At 45.2% G+C, this 17,455-nt stretch overlaps 1 protein-coding gene across 1 annotated transcript in view; it reads left to right on the plus strand.

Annotated features, from left to right (window-relative positions):
• The first annotated feature begins 1,101 nt into the window (after positions 1-1,101).
• LOC142095455 (uncharacterized) overlaps positions 1,102-17,455 on the plus strand; it is a 46,762-nt gene continuing 30,408 nt past the window's right edge. The window contains exons 1-3 of the mRNA XM_075178401.1: positions 1,102-1,175; positions 2,018-2,166; positions 7,028-7,422. Coding sequence (XP_075034502.1) covers positions 7,338-7,422 — 85 coding nt within the window. The 5' untranslated portion in view covers positions 1,102-1,175; positions 2,018-2,166; positions 7,028-7,337. The remainder of the gene's footprint in view (positions 1,176-2,017; positions 2,167-7,027; positions 7,423-17,455) is intronic.

Below are 17,455 nucleotides of genomic sequence, written 5' to 3' on the forward strand. Positions count from 1 at the left end.
TATTGGCAAGAAGAGCTTGGGTGGCATAGTCTAAGAATTGTTTAGTTACGCTTTGTCTAGTGACACACCTTTTGAGGGTTCTTTACTGTTTGATGGGAATACTGCATCTAAATGGCTTTGTCATGCTTCTAGGGGCAAAAAAAAAAAAGTAAGGTTTAGATGAAAGAAGTTCCAGTGACTTGTGTTTGACACAATCTCCAGATCCCACTGCTAGGTAATTATGTGAATTAGGTAGAGTCTGGGCACTAAAAGATCTTGGATTCACCAATTTTCCACAGAAACTTGCAATATCTTATTCAGTGGAAATGTTACAGTCTTGATGAACAACCTTGTGCTGATGACGTGACTGACACACAGGCGTGCCATCCTTCATGTAACCTATGACCTCTCTGGTGATTATCTCTTTTTAAGTGTCGTCTAAATCATATGAAGGGTGGCTGTTAAACAGTTTGCTCCAGCCTGTAAGAGCTACACCTCTTAACTGTAAAATACTGTTAATTTGAGGGGTGGAAGTCATGTACATATCTGCTCAAACACATTCAGTTCTATATACTGTATGCATACACTATTTTGTATCTTGTGTATTACTAAACATGAATTACTGTACTCCACTGAACACATGCAGTGATAACCATACAACTACTATGTATCTACTGCACTGAAATCACAAACTACTATTTGTAATATGTAACAGATGTGTGTGTGTGTGTGTGTGTGTGTATATATATATATATATATATATATATATATATATATATATATATATATATAATTTTACTTATAGTGATATTAATTCACGCACAAATTACTATTTGGATAAAATACAGTCTCCTCTCACAACTGCTGTGACAGATCACTGATTAGTGGTACTTAATAATGCAGGATGCATTCTCGAAGTTAAATCTTGCTGTCCTGGCTGTTATTCCGGCCCTCAGTAGAAATGGGATATAACCCTTCTTGCAATAGACAGAACAACCAGTACCCATGGACACAGTGTGAGCAGAACTTCAGAACGCCAATCACAGAGGAAGAATGAGGCATAATCAGGCAGTGGAACGCACAACCAGGAAGTACGATGGAACGCACGGGCCGGAAGTCGGATACAGCTTCCTGCTCTAATCACTCAGTGGAAAGAAGAACAGGCTGATGTATTTCCCCATTCATAGTCATTCCAGGTAAACAATGATGATACATTGTACAGTTAGAGCATACTGAATACACATAATACAGAGGGGTAGTAGACTCTTGAGTAATCTGTATAAAGTAGTATATTTAGAGGTAGGGGGCTCTGAGATCATTTAATAGGGGCATCAGCTATATTGGTATTGTGTCATGTCATAATACAGTAGTAGGTGATTGGTGACTGCTCTTATAATGGGGTGCATTGGATACATTAGTTTTGTGTAATGGGATCAGAGTATATTTAGAGGAAGGGGACTGGGGCGCTTGGATATATTACTTTGGTGCTAGTCTGCAACATTGCAGTATTGGTATAAAATGTGCTGGTTATGATCTGTTATATACAGACTATACAGCCATGATACTGAACTGACACGTAATTATTTGACCAAATCTACAATTAACCTAAACAGAGCTAAGATGTCATTGACAATCAAATTTGTAGCCAATCACACATATTTTAACATACTGACAAAGCCTATCTGCTCTGAGAAAGTGCATCACAGACTCCAAATTCTTCACCACACTATGCTGAATAGAATATGCAGAGATTTCATTGGCCGCAAAGTATTTAGTAATTGGACCTTAGCATTTATGTTTATTGGAATGACATGAAAACAGACCATGAAATTCCACAAAATGCTGAATTTAGGGAAGTGGAAGCAGATGAGAAGTGATACAAAAACCTAACTAATTAGCTAAAATCTTCAAATTATAGTTGTTATGGTTATAAAAGTACAGAACTATGTCTTGCGAGAGGTCAAGATCTGCTAAATTAAGAAGCATATTGTATATGTAGTGACATTGAATATATATGTTGCCTTTTCCTAAATTTAAGAAAGATGACAGTGGCTTTTTATGAGGTCCTGTGAAGATCAAACCCATGGTCTGACAAGCAAGTTGCTGAGGATGGACAAGAACAGGAGTTACATGACTGAGAGGATATTAAATCTCACTCTGGAGATCATCTACCTGCTGACTGGAGAGGTGAGGGATTCTGGGAAAGTAGCAGTGACATGTCTTGTATCTCTATCAATAAAATAATGGGGATTTTGGGAATGATGTTGAGCATAGGTGCTCAAACCCTATTCTCAAGAGCTACCAACAGGTCATGTTTTCAGGATTTCTGTCTGTAGAAATAGGTGAAATAATTATTGATCTATCAAAATAGGTTAACTCAGCTGTGCATAATTAAAGAACTTTTGAAAACACAAACTGTAGATGTGCAAGGTCCAACGTGACCGAGATGATGATCTGGGGAACGATGGACATCCTGGATCACCTTAAGGAGCAGAGAAGAGGCAGAAAAAGTGCCTCTCTTCATATGCCAGTGGAAAAATGCGATTTTGTGCCTGGATTGCTCTTACCTTCGTTAGACGGGTGAGGGGTCACTTCTCCTGAGCAGCTGAGAGAGAGACAAGACAGGAGGCAGAGGATGGAGCACAACTGACAATCCATTCTGTGCGAGTACAGGGTACTGAAAGGCGCATATCTCCAGCAAGCGTGCTACTGATTTGACTGCAGCTCTGATCGCTGGACAAGTTACCATGCTCGCCTTGCAGGCTGATGTCAAATTTGACACTGGAGATAAGGAGGAGTCTGCTTCTTGCCTGCTGCTCCAGCCCTCTCCTTCCCTGGGTCCTAGAAATATCATATTCTGTAGTGCCAGCTTGTAAAAACTACTGCCAGGGTGTTGAAAAAGAGTGAGATTACTTCACCTGTTCACTGGAATGAGGTAATTAAATTAACATTTTATGACTGCATTGCCTTGCAATGGTACAACTTAATTTATTCACTGTTGTAACAATAGGACACAGTGGTCCCTTATAAAGAAGTATTTCTCTGTAAGCATTTCTCCTGCTCCTGAACGCTGGTCTTTCACGAACTACTCCTGGACCCTCCTGCTCCTGAACGCTGGTCCCTTCGAACTGCTCCTGTGAATACATGGACCTCTCCTGAACTCTCCCGGTACCTGCAGCCCTCACTGCCTTTTCTTGTGCTCAATTCCACCATACCATCTATCCATTTATTTAATTTATCTATCTATTTATTTTATTTATTTATTTTATTTATAATCTATTTATCTTATTTATTCCACCTCTTATTTTATTTTATTGCTCCCCACTGCACACGGTCTTCATTGCTTAGATCGTGACTTCATTCATTTCACCATACCACCAAACTGTTTAATTTAATCTATTTATTTTATTTACTCCACCTTTATTGTATTGTTCCCCACTGTACATTGTCTACATTGCTTAGATTGTGATTTCATTATCCTCCACTTTACATTGTTTTATTGCTTTGCAACTGCTCTCCATTTACATTGTCTACACTGGTTACACTGCTTTGTCCCTGCCTCTAATTTGCTTTGTTCCACCTCGGCTCCCTACCACCGCCCTCCCGACTGTGCTCCTCCCTCCCACCTCCCCGGCCGTTCTCTTACTCTCCTACCTCTCATTATGCCGCCTCGCTCCTTTCCTATACCCATCCTCTCCCCCGCCCCCACCATGGGCCCAAATCTCTCAGTACCATCTCTCAACCCCCCCCCCCTCGCTCCGCCAACCCTGACAATCTGATCCATATCTCCCCTTCTCCATCTCTCCCTTTTTCGTGTGCCCTCTGGAACTCCAGTTCTGTCCGTAACAAACTGTCCTCCATTCATGACCTCTTCATCTCTAACTCTCTTAATCTTCTTGCCTTAACCGAAACCTGGCTCACTTCTTCTGACACTGCCTCCCCTGCTGCTCTCTCCTATGGCGGCCTCTCTTTCACCCACTCCACCAGGCCAGACGAGCGGCCAGGTGGGGGAGTGGGCCTCCTCCTATCTCCTAACTGCACCTTTCGGGTCATACCCAATTTACCTTCCCTCTCCTTCTCATCCTTTGAAGTCCACTCCATTCGGCTCTTCTCCCCCATCCACCTCCGCATCTCCGTCATCTACCGTCCCCCTGGCCCTTCCTCTCTTTTTTTTGACAACTTCGCCGCCTGGCTCCCCCACTATCTTTCCTCTGACCTGCCCTCCATCATACTGGGTGACTTTAACATCCCTATTGACAACCGTTCTGACCCCGCCACCATCAAACTTCTCACTCTTTCCTCCTCCCTTGGCCTCACACAGTGGACCTCCTCCCCCACCCACTGTCTTGGTCACTCCCTCGACCTCGTCTTCTCTCACCTCTGTGATCTCTCTGACTTCTCCAACTCTCCCTTCCCACTCTCTGACCACCATCTCCTCTCCTTCACTCTATCCTCCGCCCCTGCTCCCACCCCGCCTATAGCCACCCTCACCAGGCGCAACCTCGACGCCATCGACCCCAACTCCTTCTCCTCCTCTCTGGATACTCTCCTATCACCCCTTCTCTCTCTGGCCTGCCCTGATCAGGCGTCCTCTCTCTACAACCTCTCTCGCTACCGCCCTGGACACCGTTGCCCCGGCCTCTTCTATCCGCCGTCGTCGCCTTATTCCCCAACCATGGCACTCCAAACTCACCCGCTCCCTCCAAAAGTGCTCCCGCACAGCTGAACGCCTCTGGAGGAAATCTCGCTCCCTGGCTGACTTCCTTCACTTCAAATTCATCCTCTCCTCTTTCTGCTCTGCCCTGTCCCTCGCTAAACAATCCTTCTTTAAGTCCCTTATCTCTTCTCAGTCCTCAAATCCCCGCCGCCTCTTTGCCACATTCAACTCACTCCTCTCCCCCCCCCCTCCCACTGTCCCACCCTCCCTCTCTGCCTATGACTTTGCCTCATTTTTCTCTTCCAAAATTGAAGCCATCAGACGGAACATCTCCTCCTCCCACTGCCCTCCCGCCCCCCTCACCACGTCACCTCCCGCCATTAACCAGCTGTGGTCATCCTTCATCCCCACTTCAGGTGAAGAAGTTCGATCCCTTATTCTTTCCTCTCCACCCTCTACCTGTCCTCTGGATCCCATCCCCTCCCACCTCCTTCGCTCTCTCTCTCCGACTGCCTGCTCTTACCTCGCTCACCTCTTCAACCTATCACTCTCCTCTGGCGTTGTCCCATCCTCATTCAAACACGCTCTTATCCTCAAGAAACCCAATCTTGACCCCACCTCTCTTCCTAACTACCGCCCTATCTCTCTTCTCCCTTATGCCTCCAAATTACTTGAGCGGATTGTCTGCAGCCGCCTCACCAGACACCTCTCAGACAACTCCCTCCTTGACCCTCTCCAATCCGGCTACCGCCCCCTCCACTCCACCGAAACAGCCCTGGCTAAAGTTACTAATGATCTCCTATCAGCCAAATCCAAGGGTCACTACTCCATACTCATCCTCCTCGACCTCTCTGCAGCCTTCGACACCGTGGACCACCCCCTCCTGCTGCATACTCTTCTCTCTCTCGGCCTCTCTGGCTCTGTTCATGCCTGGTTCACCTCATACCTTGCTAACCGCTCCTTCTCTGTATCCACGTCTGGTTCTTCCTCCACCCCCTCCCCTCTCCCTGTTGGAGTCCCTCAGGGCTCTGTTCTTGGCCCTTTACTCTTTTCGCTCTATACTTCCTCCCTTGGAGCTCTCATCTCTTCGTTCGGTCTTCAGTATCACCTATATGCTGACGATATTCAACTCTACTTCTCTTCTCCTGATCTTTCCTCCTCCCTCCTCTCTCGTGTAACTGACTGCCTCTCAGCCATCTCCTCCTGGATGTCTTCACGCTTTCTTAAAATTAACATCTCCAAAACTGAACTCATTGTCTTTCCCCCACCCAGACGCCCTTCCCACCATGACCTCTCTATAACTGTTAACAACTCCACTATCTCCTCTGTCACCCAACTCCGCTGCCTAGGAGTCACTCTTGACTCCTCTCTCTCTTTTGCCCCCCACATTCAATCCCTTGCCCAAGCCTGTCGCTTCCAACTCCGTAACATTGCCCGCATCCGTCCTTTCCTCTCTCAAGATGCCACCAAAACTGTCATCCATGCTCTCTTCATCTCCCGCCTCGACTACTGCAATCTCCTCCTTATTGGCCTCCCCTGCTCCCACCTCGCCCCCTTCCGCTCTATACTTAATGCAGCTGCGAGACTCATCTTCCTCACACGCCGCTCCTCCTCTGCCTCCCCTCTCTGTCTTGCCTTACACTGGCTCCCCTTCCCCTACAGAATCCTTTTCAAACTCCTCACCACCACCTACAAGGCTCTCTCCCAGTCTACTGCCCCTTATATCTCTAACCTCCTCTCCATCCACACTCCCGCCCGTTCCCTGCGCTCAGGCAATGATCGCCGCCTCTCCTCCCCTCTGATCACCTCTTCCCACTCTAGAATACAAGACTTCTCCCGAGCTGCCCCCCTTCACTGGAACGACCTCCCTCGCTCCATCCGTCTATCACCCAATCTGTGCTCCTTCAAGCGGGCACTTAAAACTCACCTGTTCCTTAAGGCCTACCTACCATCCACCTAACCTTTCACCTCTTCTGTTTCTCACTGGCTCCTTTTTCTCTCCCCCTTGCTTCACTGGCTCCCTCTTGTGCCTGATTTTGTCTACCCTCCCTTAGGATGTAAGCTCGTATGAGCAGGGCCCCTCTCCCCTCCTGTCTCCAGACCTGTTCTTCCGCTCCGTCTTTACAGTATTTGCCTGCCTGGAGTTTCTGAAGTTCTGGTACTTTGTGTTTACTGTTCTGTATTGTTTTACCCTGTTTAGTCTACTGTTTGTACCATGTACGGCGCTGCGGATACCTTGTGGCGCCTAACAAATAAACGATAATAATAATAATATTAGCTCTTGAGGACTGAGTTTGGGCACCTCTGATGTAGAGCATTCTGAAATACGTTTTAGCTTTCATTCCATGTGATGGTTCAACTTTATTTTGAATGATGTCCCCCATTAAACAGGATTACACAGTACTGAAGAAGACATCTGTTGACCCTATGGTTCCCAGTATCCGCTCCTGTGTGTCAGAAGGATTGAGCAGGACCCAGAGCCCCATCACGGTGCCTCCACCTCACTCACTGATACATGAGAGAAACAATGACCAGAGGATTCTAGGACTCACCAACAAGATCATTCAGCTGCTGACTGGAGAGGTGACTGCTGGGAATGGGACATTATACAGTAACACCAGGGGATGTGTCTGGGTGATGACTGTATCATTGTGTGTGTCAGGTTCCTATAAGGTGTCAGGATGTCACTGTCTATTTCTCCATGGAGGAGTGGGAGTATTTAGAGGGACACAAAGATCTATACAAGGACGTTATGATGGAGAATCACCGGCCCCTCACATCACTGGGTAAGATGAGTTTTAATAGCAGTCCTGTTTGTGTATATGTGTATATATACTGCATATATAGGAGATGCCATCACTATGTGTATAAATACATGGTTGCATGTGTACAGTGTGGGGATTATTGATCTGTTACATACAGTAACAGAGAAAGGAATTTGTTAAGCTTTTCATCCATAATGTATGTGCTGTTATCAATGTACATAGATAGGAATGGTGAATACACTTCCTGTCATACAGTAACTGTCAAGGAGTACTTACCTTACCTGGGGCAGCCACTCTAATATCAGGAATTAGCTAGATGTGATCTTCTTTCAGGACAGGGGAGGGGAGAGGGGAGATAAAAGGAAATAGGTGGAAAGGTGAGAGTAAGGGGAGGGGAAATAAGGGAGTCGGAATCAAGAGATAGAGGGGAGGGTGGAGAAAAAAAGAAGCAGGAGGGGATGAGAGAGAAAAAGAGGGCGACTAAAAGGAGAAGTAAAGAGAGAAGGGGGATTGGGGTGAGCGAGAGAAGGTGATGAGAAAAAAACGCATTTTTATAATTTTTTTTATTTTGCACATGGAGGTCTGTTTTGGTAGCACATTGGAATAAATGAAGATGGAGCACATTTAGCTGAGACTTACAGCGCAATCTAGTGCTTCCCAAAAAGAGGTGGGAGTGCAAGATCACGCTTCGCTACTCCTGCCCAATCCCAGTCACCTAGAGACAGGCACTCAATCAGAATATCAGTCTTCATTACCTTTGCTCTTTTACTTGTTGGAAATTAAATGAGGAAAAGAGTCACAAAATCACAAACTTTGTCCTTAATTTTCATATCTACCAATGCAACCCCAGAAAATTAGGCAAAAATCATATCAACTAGTTCTTATGAGTATATGGATACCAAATACTGTATGTTCCTTTTATCCAACACCAGTATAATCAAGGTATGCATTTTTATTTTTTACCAGGGGACATTTTAATCTTATGCCGTGGTTTCAATTCCATCAATATCAGCCTGTATCCATTAATGACGCCTTGTCTAGAGACCTGATCATTTTGTGACCCCACAAGCACCTCTGCTTGAAAAGTGGTAGTGTTTCCACATTCAGCGAACAATGCTAATGGTGGGAGGGGGCAGCTCATTCACTCGAGCTCCAGAATCAGTAGCCGTGCTGCAGTGCAACATCCCCATCCACATTATGACACAATATTAGGTAAAGTAGGAGTAACAGGCAGCTTAATAGGGAGATGTCCAAAAGTAGACTTCCTCATTAACCAGTATAATGTTGGTTAACTGTGCATCTAACATAATCCAATTTGACCTAACGATCTTATCGTGATAGGCTGTTTAGTGTTAGTGTTTAGTGTTGGGCATTGGTTACCAATAGTTTGTGGAATAAATTTATGTTTAAAATACTTAAAATTAAAAGCAGTATGGTACATCAACTTTGTAGTACAGAAGGAATAGGAGAAATGCTGTGATACTCTACAGTGCCACTCTGTGCGGGCCTCTCACCAGCTGATCAATCCTGTCTGTATAGGCAAAAGCCTGCGCTTCCTCGTTCTTCTGTGCACATATGGCCGGATTGGGCACATGTGCACAGAGTGCACATTGCCAGACTGTCACAATACAGGAGCACCCACCTGCTATTTGTCCTGGCCAACTGACAGGTAGTGTACCTTTATTTGAACATGCTAATACCCACCTGTCACGAACGCCCAGCCTGTCCCAGATACAGCAATCTGAACAGCTGGCCGTGACTGGTGTTACCTTAGTTAATTAACAATGAATACACCTTTTATGCCACCACAAAGGATTTATTATGGTGTCCTTACGTTCACCAGAAGCACTTATTAATGTTTCACACTTAAATCACATACATGTGTAGAATGCGCCTCCCTGGGCTTTGTAATTTCACAAAGAATCACAGAGAAATACGCTAGATTAAATATGTTTAATCTGAAAAATATTTCCAAGGCTTATTTACAAAAAGATTATAAACAGACATATGATAGGTTGCATATAAGTTTCAAAAAATAAAATAGGAAATAAAACCAGAATCCCTACTTACAAGTTCAGGAATTGGTGTGTGAGGAGTACACATTCAGAAGAACGGCACATTTCAGTCGTGATAGACCCTCCTCAAAGAAATGGACAATCTGATGTCTGAAACAAGGCAGTTTTAAACCATTTCTTGTTGGCTATTCAACCCCTACCTTAGGAATTTACACTTTGAATTAAGTTAGATTGATTCCCAAAATGACACAGAGTTTTCCCCCGAAGTAAATTATCTATCACTAAGATATATGTTTGGGCACCTCAGAGAATCTCTCACCTCTGATCTTTCTGCCTGGCTAAGCCTAACTCCTCTGCATACACAAACTACTCCGATATCTGTCTCTGGGTCTGGCTACTTTCAAAAGACCATTGACACTTGCCTGGGTCAGACTCAGGTCATTTATTCAAATACACTTTGAAAGGTTACATGAAATATTCACAGTGTTATACATAAATTCAACAGAAAATAACAATCAGTCATTAGATATACTACATTTCGTCACACCACCTTAACTGCAAACTGGGAGAACAAAAGGAGTATAAATTACTCTGATCTAAAACATAGAGGTTTTTCTTCTATAGCTTGCTTTATTAAACTACCATGCATAGGTGATGTGGTCATATTTGACCAATCCTGTCTGCCTTGTCCTTAGTCTTTCAATCTGCCCAATGCCATCAGCTATCTAGCAGGGTCCTGGTTCCTGCTGACATCCCATGTCCTGCAGTAGGCCATGCAAGACTACGTTATTCAGTTCATCCAGGGATTCAGCCTCTGCTTGAATTCAACACCAGCATCTATTGCTTCTACTAAAAAGTATGACAAGGTAATTCAGTTTATGCTCCAGTCGTGCCCACGTTAGTACAGCTTGTCTCTAATCTGCACATACCTTCTCTGCAATGTTTTTTATGGCGGTCTTCAGGTATACAGAGGTTTCCTAACCCAGTGTTTAATCCAATTTACTCTATAGTTTAGGAACTTTGTCTCTGAACAAGCCAAGGTAGCCTCTTGTTTCTGGAAAAGCTCTAGCCTGAGTATTACCATTATCTAAAAGAATAATCCTATTCTGTACAATGCTTCCACCTTGCTGCTTGGTGGAAGGTGTTTGAGCAACCTGTCTGGATTTCCTGTAGTTGAGCTAGTTCGCTACATCTTTGTTAGAATACTATTGTCATAGGCAAATACACTATCAAATTCTGTACTAAATAAAGCCTTAACCTTCTGGCATTGACTCAGACAATATCAAGAAATAATTAGCAGGCTGCCATCTTCCCATGTTGCCTTGATGAGCTCATCACTTTCTGCAGTGGGATAGAAATTTTTGTTTTAAGGAATGCTTTCAAGAGTGATTCCTGTGACCAACAGATTAGACAAATCTAAACCATTATCTGGCTGTCCTGAGGTTGGGACCCAGCATCCAGTACCAACGCTTTGCCTGCTACCCGCAGCTATGGCCAGTGTGATAGCTCAGGGGAAACTATCCACAGCAACTCTGATCTGAAGGCAAGAGGTCAGGTGTACCAGCCCAGGTGCCCAGCAAGGGGTTACCATAGCAACAAGAGTTACCCAGGAGGAAGCGTCCTAGGTGCCAATGAAGGAGCCTAGTGGTGGCAGCAGCAGAAGCTCCTCCTACTGCGTTTAGAGGGGCACAATTTGGAATAAAGAAACAGGATGTTGACAAGGCAAGCCCAGCTGTTCCCCAGCAGCACGGACAGGGTGGTAAAGGAGGTCCATCCTGCAACACCGCTTTTACCACTTGTGGTCACTATGACTATCTTGTTATACCAGCAGTATATTAACATTTAATAAATAGATTTTTTTTTTAAAAAAAACAACAATCTGCACCAATTTGTTATTTATTTAGACTTTCACAACCCCAGGGCTCTGACCACCTCTTACCCGCACTAACTTGCGCGCAGCACGTAACCAGTAACGACTCCTATACCTGATTGGTGCTTATCAGAGAATCCATTCAAGCTCGCTTAAAGCGTGGTATTGTGTTGTGGGTAAGTATTGTTACACCCAGTCCTGCATTATCCACAGGCATTCTTCCAAATCCAAGTCTCTCAATGGGCACAGCTTTTTGACACTCCTCCAGTTTTGGGTATCGGAGGGGAGCCAGCCTCCTTGGCTGCCCTGAGTGTTGACCCTTATCTCCTGAGGGCCAAGACTCTCGTCCTCCTGGGCCCCTTGCCAAAGATGACCTCCAGTCTTTTCAGGTTAGTTGGATGTCCTGGCCACGCACACTTCTGGTCTGCAGGAACAGACTACTAGACCATAAAGTCCTGTTACCTGCATTAGTAGCAGTCGTGACTGCCTTCTTGAAACAAATGAATCTCTGCATAAAGTTCTTGGTGAAGTGGTCCCCGTAGTGGCTTATAGCTCCTTCATGCAATACATATAAAATTTAACATAAGCCTACAGTTCATAAAGAGATTAAATCCTTGTCAAGTTTGATGAGCATTATTCTTTTCCAACTTCTGCTTCATCTTTACTTATCAACCTGGATCTATAAATATAAAAGCTGATGTGCTTTCTCTTTCCTTTGATCCATGGACCTAGAGAACTCATTAGAACACTTGTATGTTCTAGATCCTTCTTGCATTATGACCGCAATCTCTGTCCACACCTCTAAAATTCCTCTTGGTAAAACCTTAGTAGATTTTCTCCTATGCCGCAATCTCATATCCTGGGCTCATAATTCCAAGTTTATAGTTTTCTGGAATGAACACCATAACATACCGGTGGACCTGATTAAGAAAGATGTTAGTGATTATGTCTTGCGCTTGTTGTGACACACTCTTGCTAAGCGTGTGTCAGAACAAGAATCTTCAGCATTATTTGTTGACTCCTCTCATTCTTTAGTTCCCAATAAGCTTGGACTTGCATCTCGAACTTTGTTACTGATCTTCCGCCCTCTAACAATTTCTTAGTCATTTGGGTTGTAGTAGACATTTTGATGAAAATTCTTATTAAGGTTATGCCATTTGCTCCTTTCCTTGCTTAATAAATAGATCTTTCTTTTCCCTACTCCATGGCAGCCCTTACAATGGGTTAATCCCCTGATCAGCTAGTGTAGACAGGAAGAATTTTGCCCCACCTGTTCCCTATATAAGGCAGCTTCTCCTCTTCCTCAGTGTCTTTTCTTCCTGTCTCAGCAGTGTTAGAACAGGAGAGTGTAGTGTAGTGTTTTTTATTTTTGTTTTTTATTTTATTCGAGGGGGCTTACCTGAAGGAGGTTTTGTGGCTTTCCTCTGTTGCTGTTCTGTGTGTCAGTTCACTGGGGCAAGTGCCGGGACGAGTCCTTTCCTCACTTGTGTTGTGGAAGACTGCCGGCGGATGTGCACACAATGGAAGCGCGCACGCATGTGGACATGCTGCTTCTCCAACACTGTGGAAGGAGCAGAAGATGCGTATTAGCACATTATTGAGGAGCGCGGGTCAGCCGTGCATACTTCCCGGTCACCCGGCATACACACTGCAGTGTGGAGTTGCAGAGCTGGTCATTCAGTTTTCTATTGCAAATCAATTTCTATACAAACTAATATTTCTGTTGTAACAGCAATTATAGCCGGAGTAGCTATGGCTTCTAGAGCACTAAGAATCTGGATGAATAGTTTACTAATTTTCTCCTGGATATATTTGCATAGAGACTATCTACTTAAAAATATGGATTTAATTAGAGAAGTAGAAGACAGAGGAGTCTTTTTGATTATGGTCTTGTGTGACAGATCCACAATCTAAGAACAGTTTAACTATACTGTATTACTCAAATTTGATCTAATGATTCAAAAGATCTGTTTCCTCTTCTTCCTCCCATCACCGAATTAGGGAAACAAGAAACTACCATCCTAGCAAACAATATACAAGACAGTTTAAGGGAAACTTATGCAGGTAGACTTTTTGTCCCTCTAGGGGCAAAGAAGGAAATCTTACAAAATACACAATGACTCGGAAACAATAGAAATTCCAGAAGTTATAGTAGGTTGCAAGATGTCAAGGTATCTGAAAAGTTGGACACTCACAACTTAAGATCTGACAAGATTTTACAGATTAGAGTTTCAAGAAGTTCCCAGGGGGAACACCTTTGTGGAATCCAAGTACCCAACTCCCCCCCCCCCCCCAGCTCATCTGGAAGGCTTGCGCAACAGTCTACTGACACAGATGAACAATCCATCCAACTGCATACCGACACTGCTGAACAATCCATCCAACTGCCTATCGACACTGCTAAATAATCCATCCAACTGCCTACCGACACTGCTGAACAATCAAAATCCAACTGCATACCGACACTGCTGAACAATCCATCCAACTGCATACCGACACTGCTAAACAATCCATCCAACTGCCTACCGACACTGCTGAACAATAAATCCAACTGCATACCGACACTGCTGAACAATCCATCCAACTGCCTACCGACACTGCTGAACAATCCATCCAACTGCCTACCGACACTGCTGAACAATCCATCCAACTGCATACCGACACTGCTGAACAATCCATCCAACTGCCTACCGACACTGCTGAACAATCCATCCAACTGCATACCGACACTGCTTAACAATCCATCCGCCTACCGACACTGCTGAACAATCCATCTGTCACTCACCGGACTGTGAGTGCTTCTTCCCGGACATTTAGGAACCGTGGCCGTCCTCCATCCTGAGGGACTGCGCATGCGCAGCCCTTTCCATACCTCCAGTGTATGTTCCTTTAACTAAATTGGCAGATCAGGCAACCTCCCTATATTAAGCACCTGTGGTCAACACCACGTTGCCTGATCTTGGAGTCTCATTCCCCATGAGTCTCTGAAGGTGTTCCTGTGTTTCCTCGTTTATTCAGCCCAGCTGATTCCTGTGGTTTCCAAACCACTTCTACCTCTGTGGTTTCCAAACCACTTCTACTACTGTGGTTCCCATACCACTTCTACCATCTACTGTGTCATCGTGACTGTGAGCTGATTCCTATCCGCTGCCTCCGTGCACTACAGTCTTCTAACCACTTCAACTCTACCATGTATTATTGGGACTGTTAGCTGATGCCTATCCGCTGCCTCCGTGCACTACAGTCTTTCATTCACATCCACTCACCTGTTCATGATTGTGACTGCTAGCTGATTCCTATCCGCTGCCTCTGTGCACTACAGTCTTCAACCTGCAACTCGTCTGTGTTTCATCATCGTGACTGCTAGCTGATTCCTATCCGCTGCCTCCGTGCACTACAGTCTTCAACCTGCAACTCGTCTGTGTTTCATCATCGTGACTGCTAGCTGATTCCTATCCGCTGCCTCCGTGCACTACAGTCTTCAACCTGCAACCCGTCTGTATTTCATCGTGACTGTTTGGCTGATTCCTATCCGCTGCCCCTGTGCGCTTCAGTCTTCAGTCCTTGTCAACTCTCCCGTGTTTCCTTGAGTCTGCTGCCACTATTGCTACCCGCTACTCTCCGTGACCAACTGTTCCAGTTCAACTCTGCTCCGGTGTCCCATCGTTACTGCACCTACTGGTTGCTATTGGCTACCTCCGTGTTCCCGCAGAGACCCGCTGCTGTTACTTCTCAGCGCTACTCATCCATCTACTACTGATCCGCTCTCCACGCCTTCCTGTGTTCCCTGCTGGTCTACCTACCTGTGCGCTGCACCTGCTAGACCACCGCTTCACCCATCCAGGGACTTTGGATCCTGCCGGCCTCCTGCCCTTCAGGTATCTCTGCACTCCTGTCTGACTGCCTTCTCCTGAACCACGTTCCTCGTGTATTACTACTTCCATATTGCCAGTGCTGCTAGTCATAGACTTTCCTGAGCATCTCATCATCTGCTATTTCCTGTTCCGTGATCACCCTGCTACCAGAGTACCATATTACCACCTATACTGCTCTGGTAAGCCTATCACCTGGTGATCCCTGGGTAAAGACTCCTAGTGCCCGTGACAGTAAGATCAGGCCATGACAGACCCAGATACGGAACCTACCGCTAAAGAGATGCTGCAGCATCTGGTCAGCCGTGTGGAGCAACAGGATGCTCGCCAACAGCTGTTACTTCAATGTTACCAATCTTTAACCTCCCAAGGAACATCTGGACAGACTGTTACAGCTAATGTTGAAGCTCCTGTGCTTTCCTCCGTTTCCCCAGTGCCATCCCAGGTGTCTACAGTTCCTACGCTTCACCTGCCTACTCCGTCAAAATATGACGGGGACCCCAAAACTTGTAGAGGTTTCCTTAACCAATGTTCAGTCCATTTTGAACTTCAACCTCAAAATTTTTCTACCCATCGTTCCAGAGTGGCCTATCTTATCTCATTGTTTTCTGGACAAGCCCTGGCTTGGGCCTCCCCTCTGTGGGAGAGAAACGATCCAATTCTACAAGATAGTGCCAAATTCATTTCCACGTTCCGAAGTGTGTTCGATGAACCAGGTCGTGTGACCTCCGCTGCTTCCAGCATTCTTCGTTTGCGACAAGGCTCCCATACAGTAGGACAGTATGTCATTCAATTTAGGATCTTAGCCTCTGAACTTCAGTGGAACTCTGAAGCATTAGTTGCCGCCTTCTGGCAGGGGCTTTCCGATAAAATTAAGGATGTACTGACTACCCAAGAACTTCCTTCGTCACTAGAAGATTTGATCTCTCTTTGCCATCGTGTAGATATGAGATTTCGTGAAAGAGAGTCTGAGAAAACAACGGCTGTCAAAGCACCTCTTCGTTCTAACCCTCAATTTCGTCCAGCTCCATCCTCTGCGATTCCCATGGAGATAGGACGTTCCAAATTATCTTCAGAGGAGAGGAAACGAAGAGTAAAGAATAGACTCTGTATCTATTGTGCTGATTCCACGCATATGCTCAGCTCTTGCCCTAAGAGATCGGGAAATGCCAGGCCCTAACTAGTTCTGGAGAGGTGAAGTTAGGGTCCCTGGAGTCCTCTCCATTGTCTATGAAATCTAAAGTCTGCGCTTTCGATGTTACGATTTCCTTTGCTACCAAATCCTTTGAGTCACAGGCATTGATTGATTCCGGAGCAGCAGGAAATTTCATTTCTAAATCATTAGTGAATCAATGGTCCCTACCAGTGATCACTTTAAAAACACCCATTACTGTGACGGCTATAGATGGATCACGCCTCATCAATGGTCTCATCACCCAGAGTACGTCTCCAGTAACCCTTCAGATTGGTGTACTACACCATGAAGAAATTTCGTTTTTAATTCTTCCAGTTACGACAAGTCCGATTGTCTTAGGCCTTCCATGGCTTCAGTGTCACTCTCCCCAGATTGACTGGCGCACCCCTCAAGTTACGTCTTGGGGGTCTGAATGTCACCATCGTTGTCTCTCTCAAGTTATTCCTCTTAAAGTACAGCAATCTTCCATCTCATCTTCCTCCCCGGGACTCCCTCCTCAGTATGCTTCATTTGCCGATGTGTTCGATAAAGCTCAGTCTGAACGTCTTCCTCCTCATCGTTCTTGGGATTGTCCGATCGACCTTCTACCTGGCAAGACTCCTCCCAGGGGTCGGGTCTATCCTCTCTCGTTACCTGAAACTCAAGCCACATCTGAGTACATACAGGAGAATCTCCAGCGTGGGTTCATTCGACCTTCCACCTCTCCCGCTGGAGCTGGGTTCTTCTTCGTCAAAAAGAAGGATGGATCATTACGCCCTTGTATAGATTTTCGTGGACTCAACGCCATTACTATCAAGAATCGGTATCCCATTCCGCTGATCACTGAGCTATTTGATCGCATCAAGGGAGCTCGGATATTTACTAAGTTGGATCTTCGTGGTGCCTACAATTTAATTAGAATCCGTTCCGGTGACGAATGGAAGACCGCGTTTAACACCAGAGATGGGCATTACGAATATTTAGTAATGCCCTTCGGGCTGTGTAATGCCCCCGCTGTTTTCCAGGGTTTCATCAATGAGATCTTTCGGGACTTATTATATGTATGTGTCGTTGTCTACCTGGACGACATATTGATCTTCTCACAGGACCTGGCTTCTCATCA

Source organism: Mixophyes fleayi, chromosome 6 (assembly GCF_038048845.1).
Source record: "Mixophyes fleayi isolate aMixFle1 chromosome 6, aMixFle1.hap1, whole genome shotgun sequence".
In the NCBI taxonomy this organism is placed as follows: Eukaryota; Metazoa; Chordata; class Amphibia; order Anura; family Limnodynastidae; genus Mixophyes; species Mixophyes fleayi.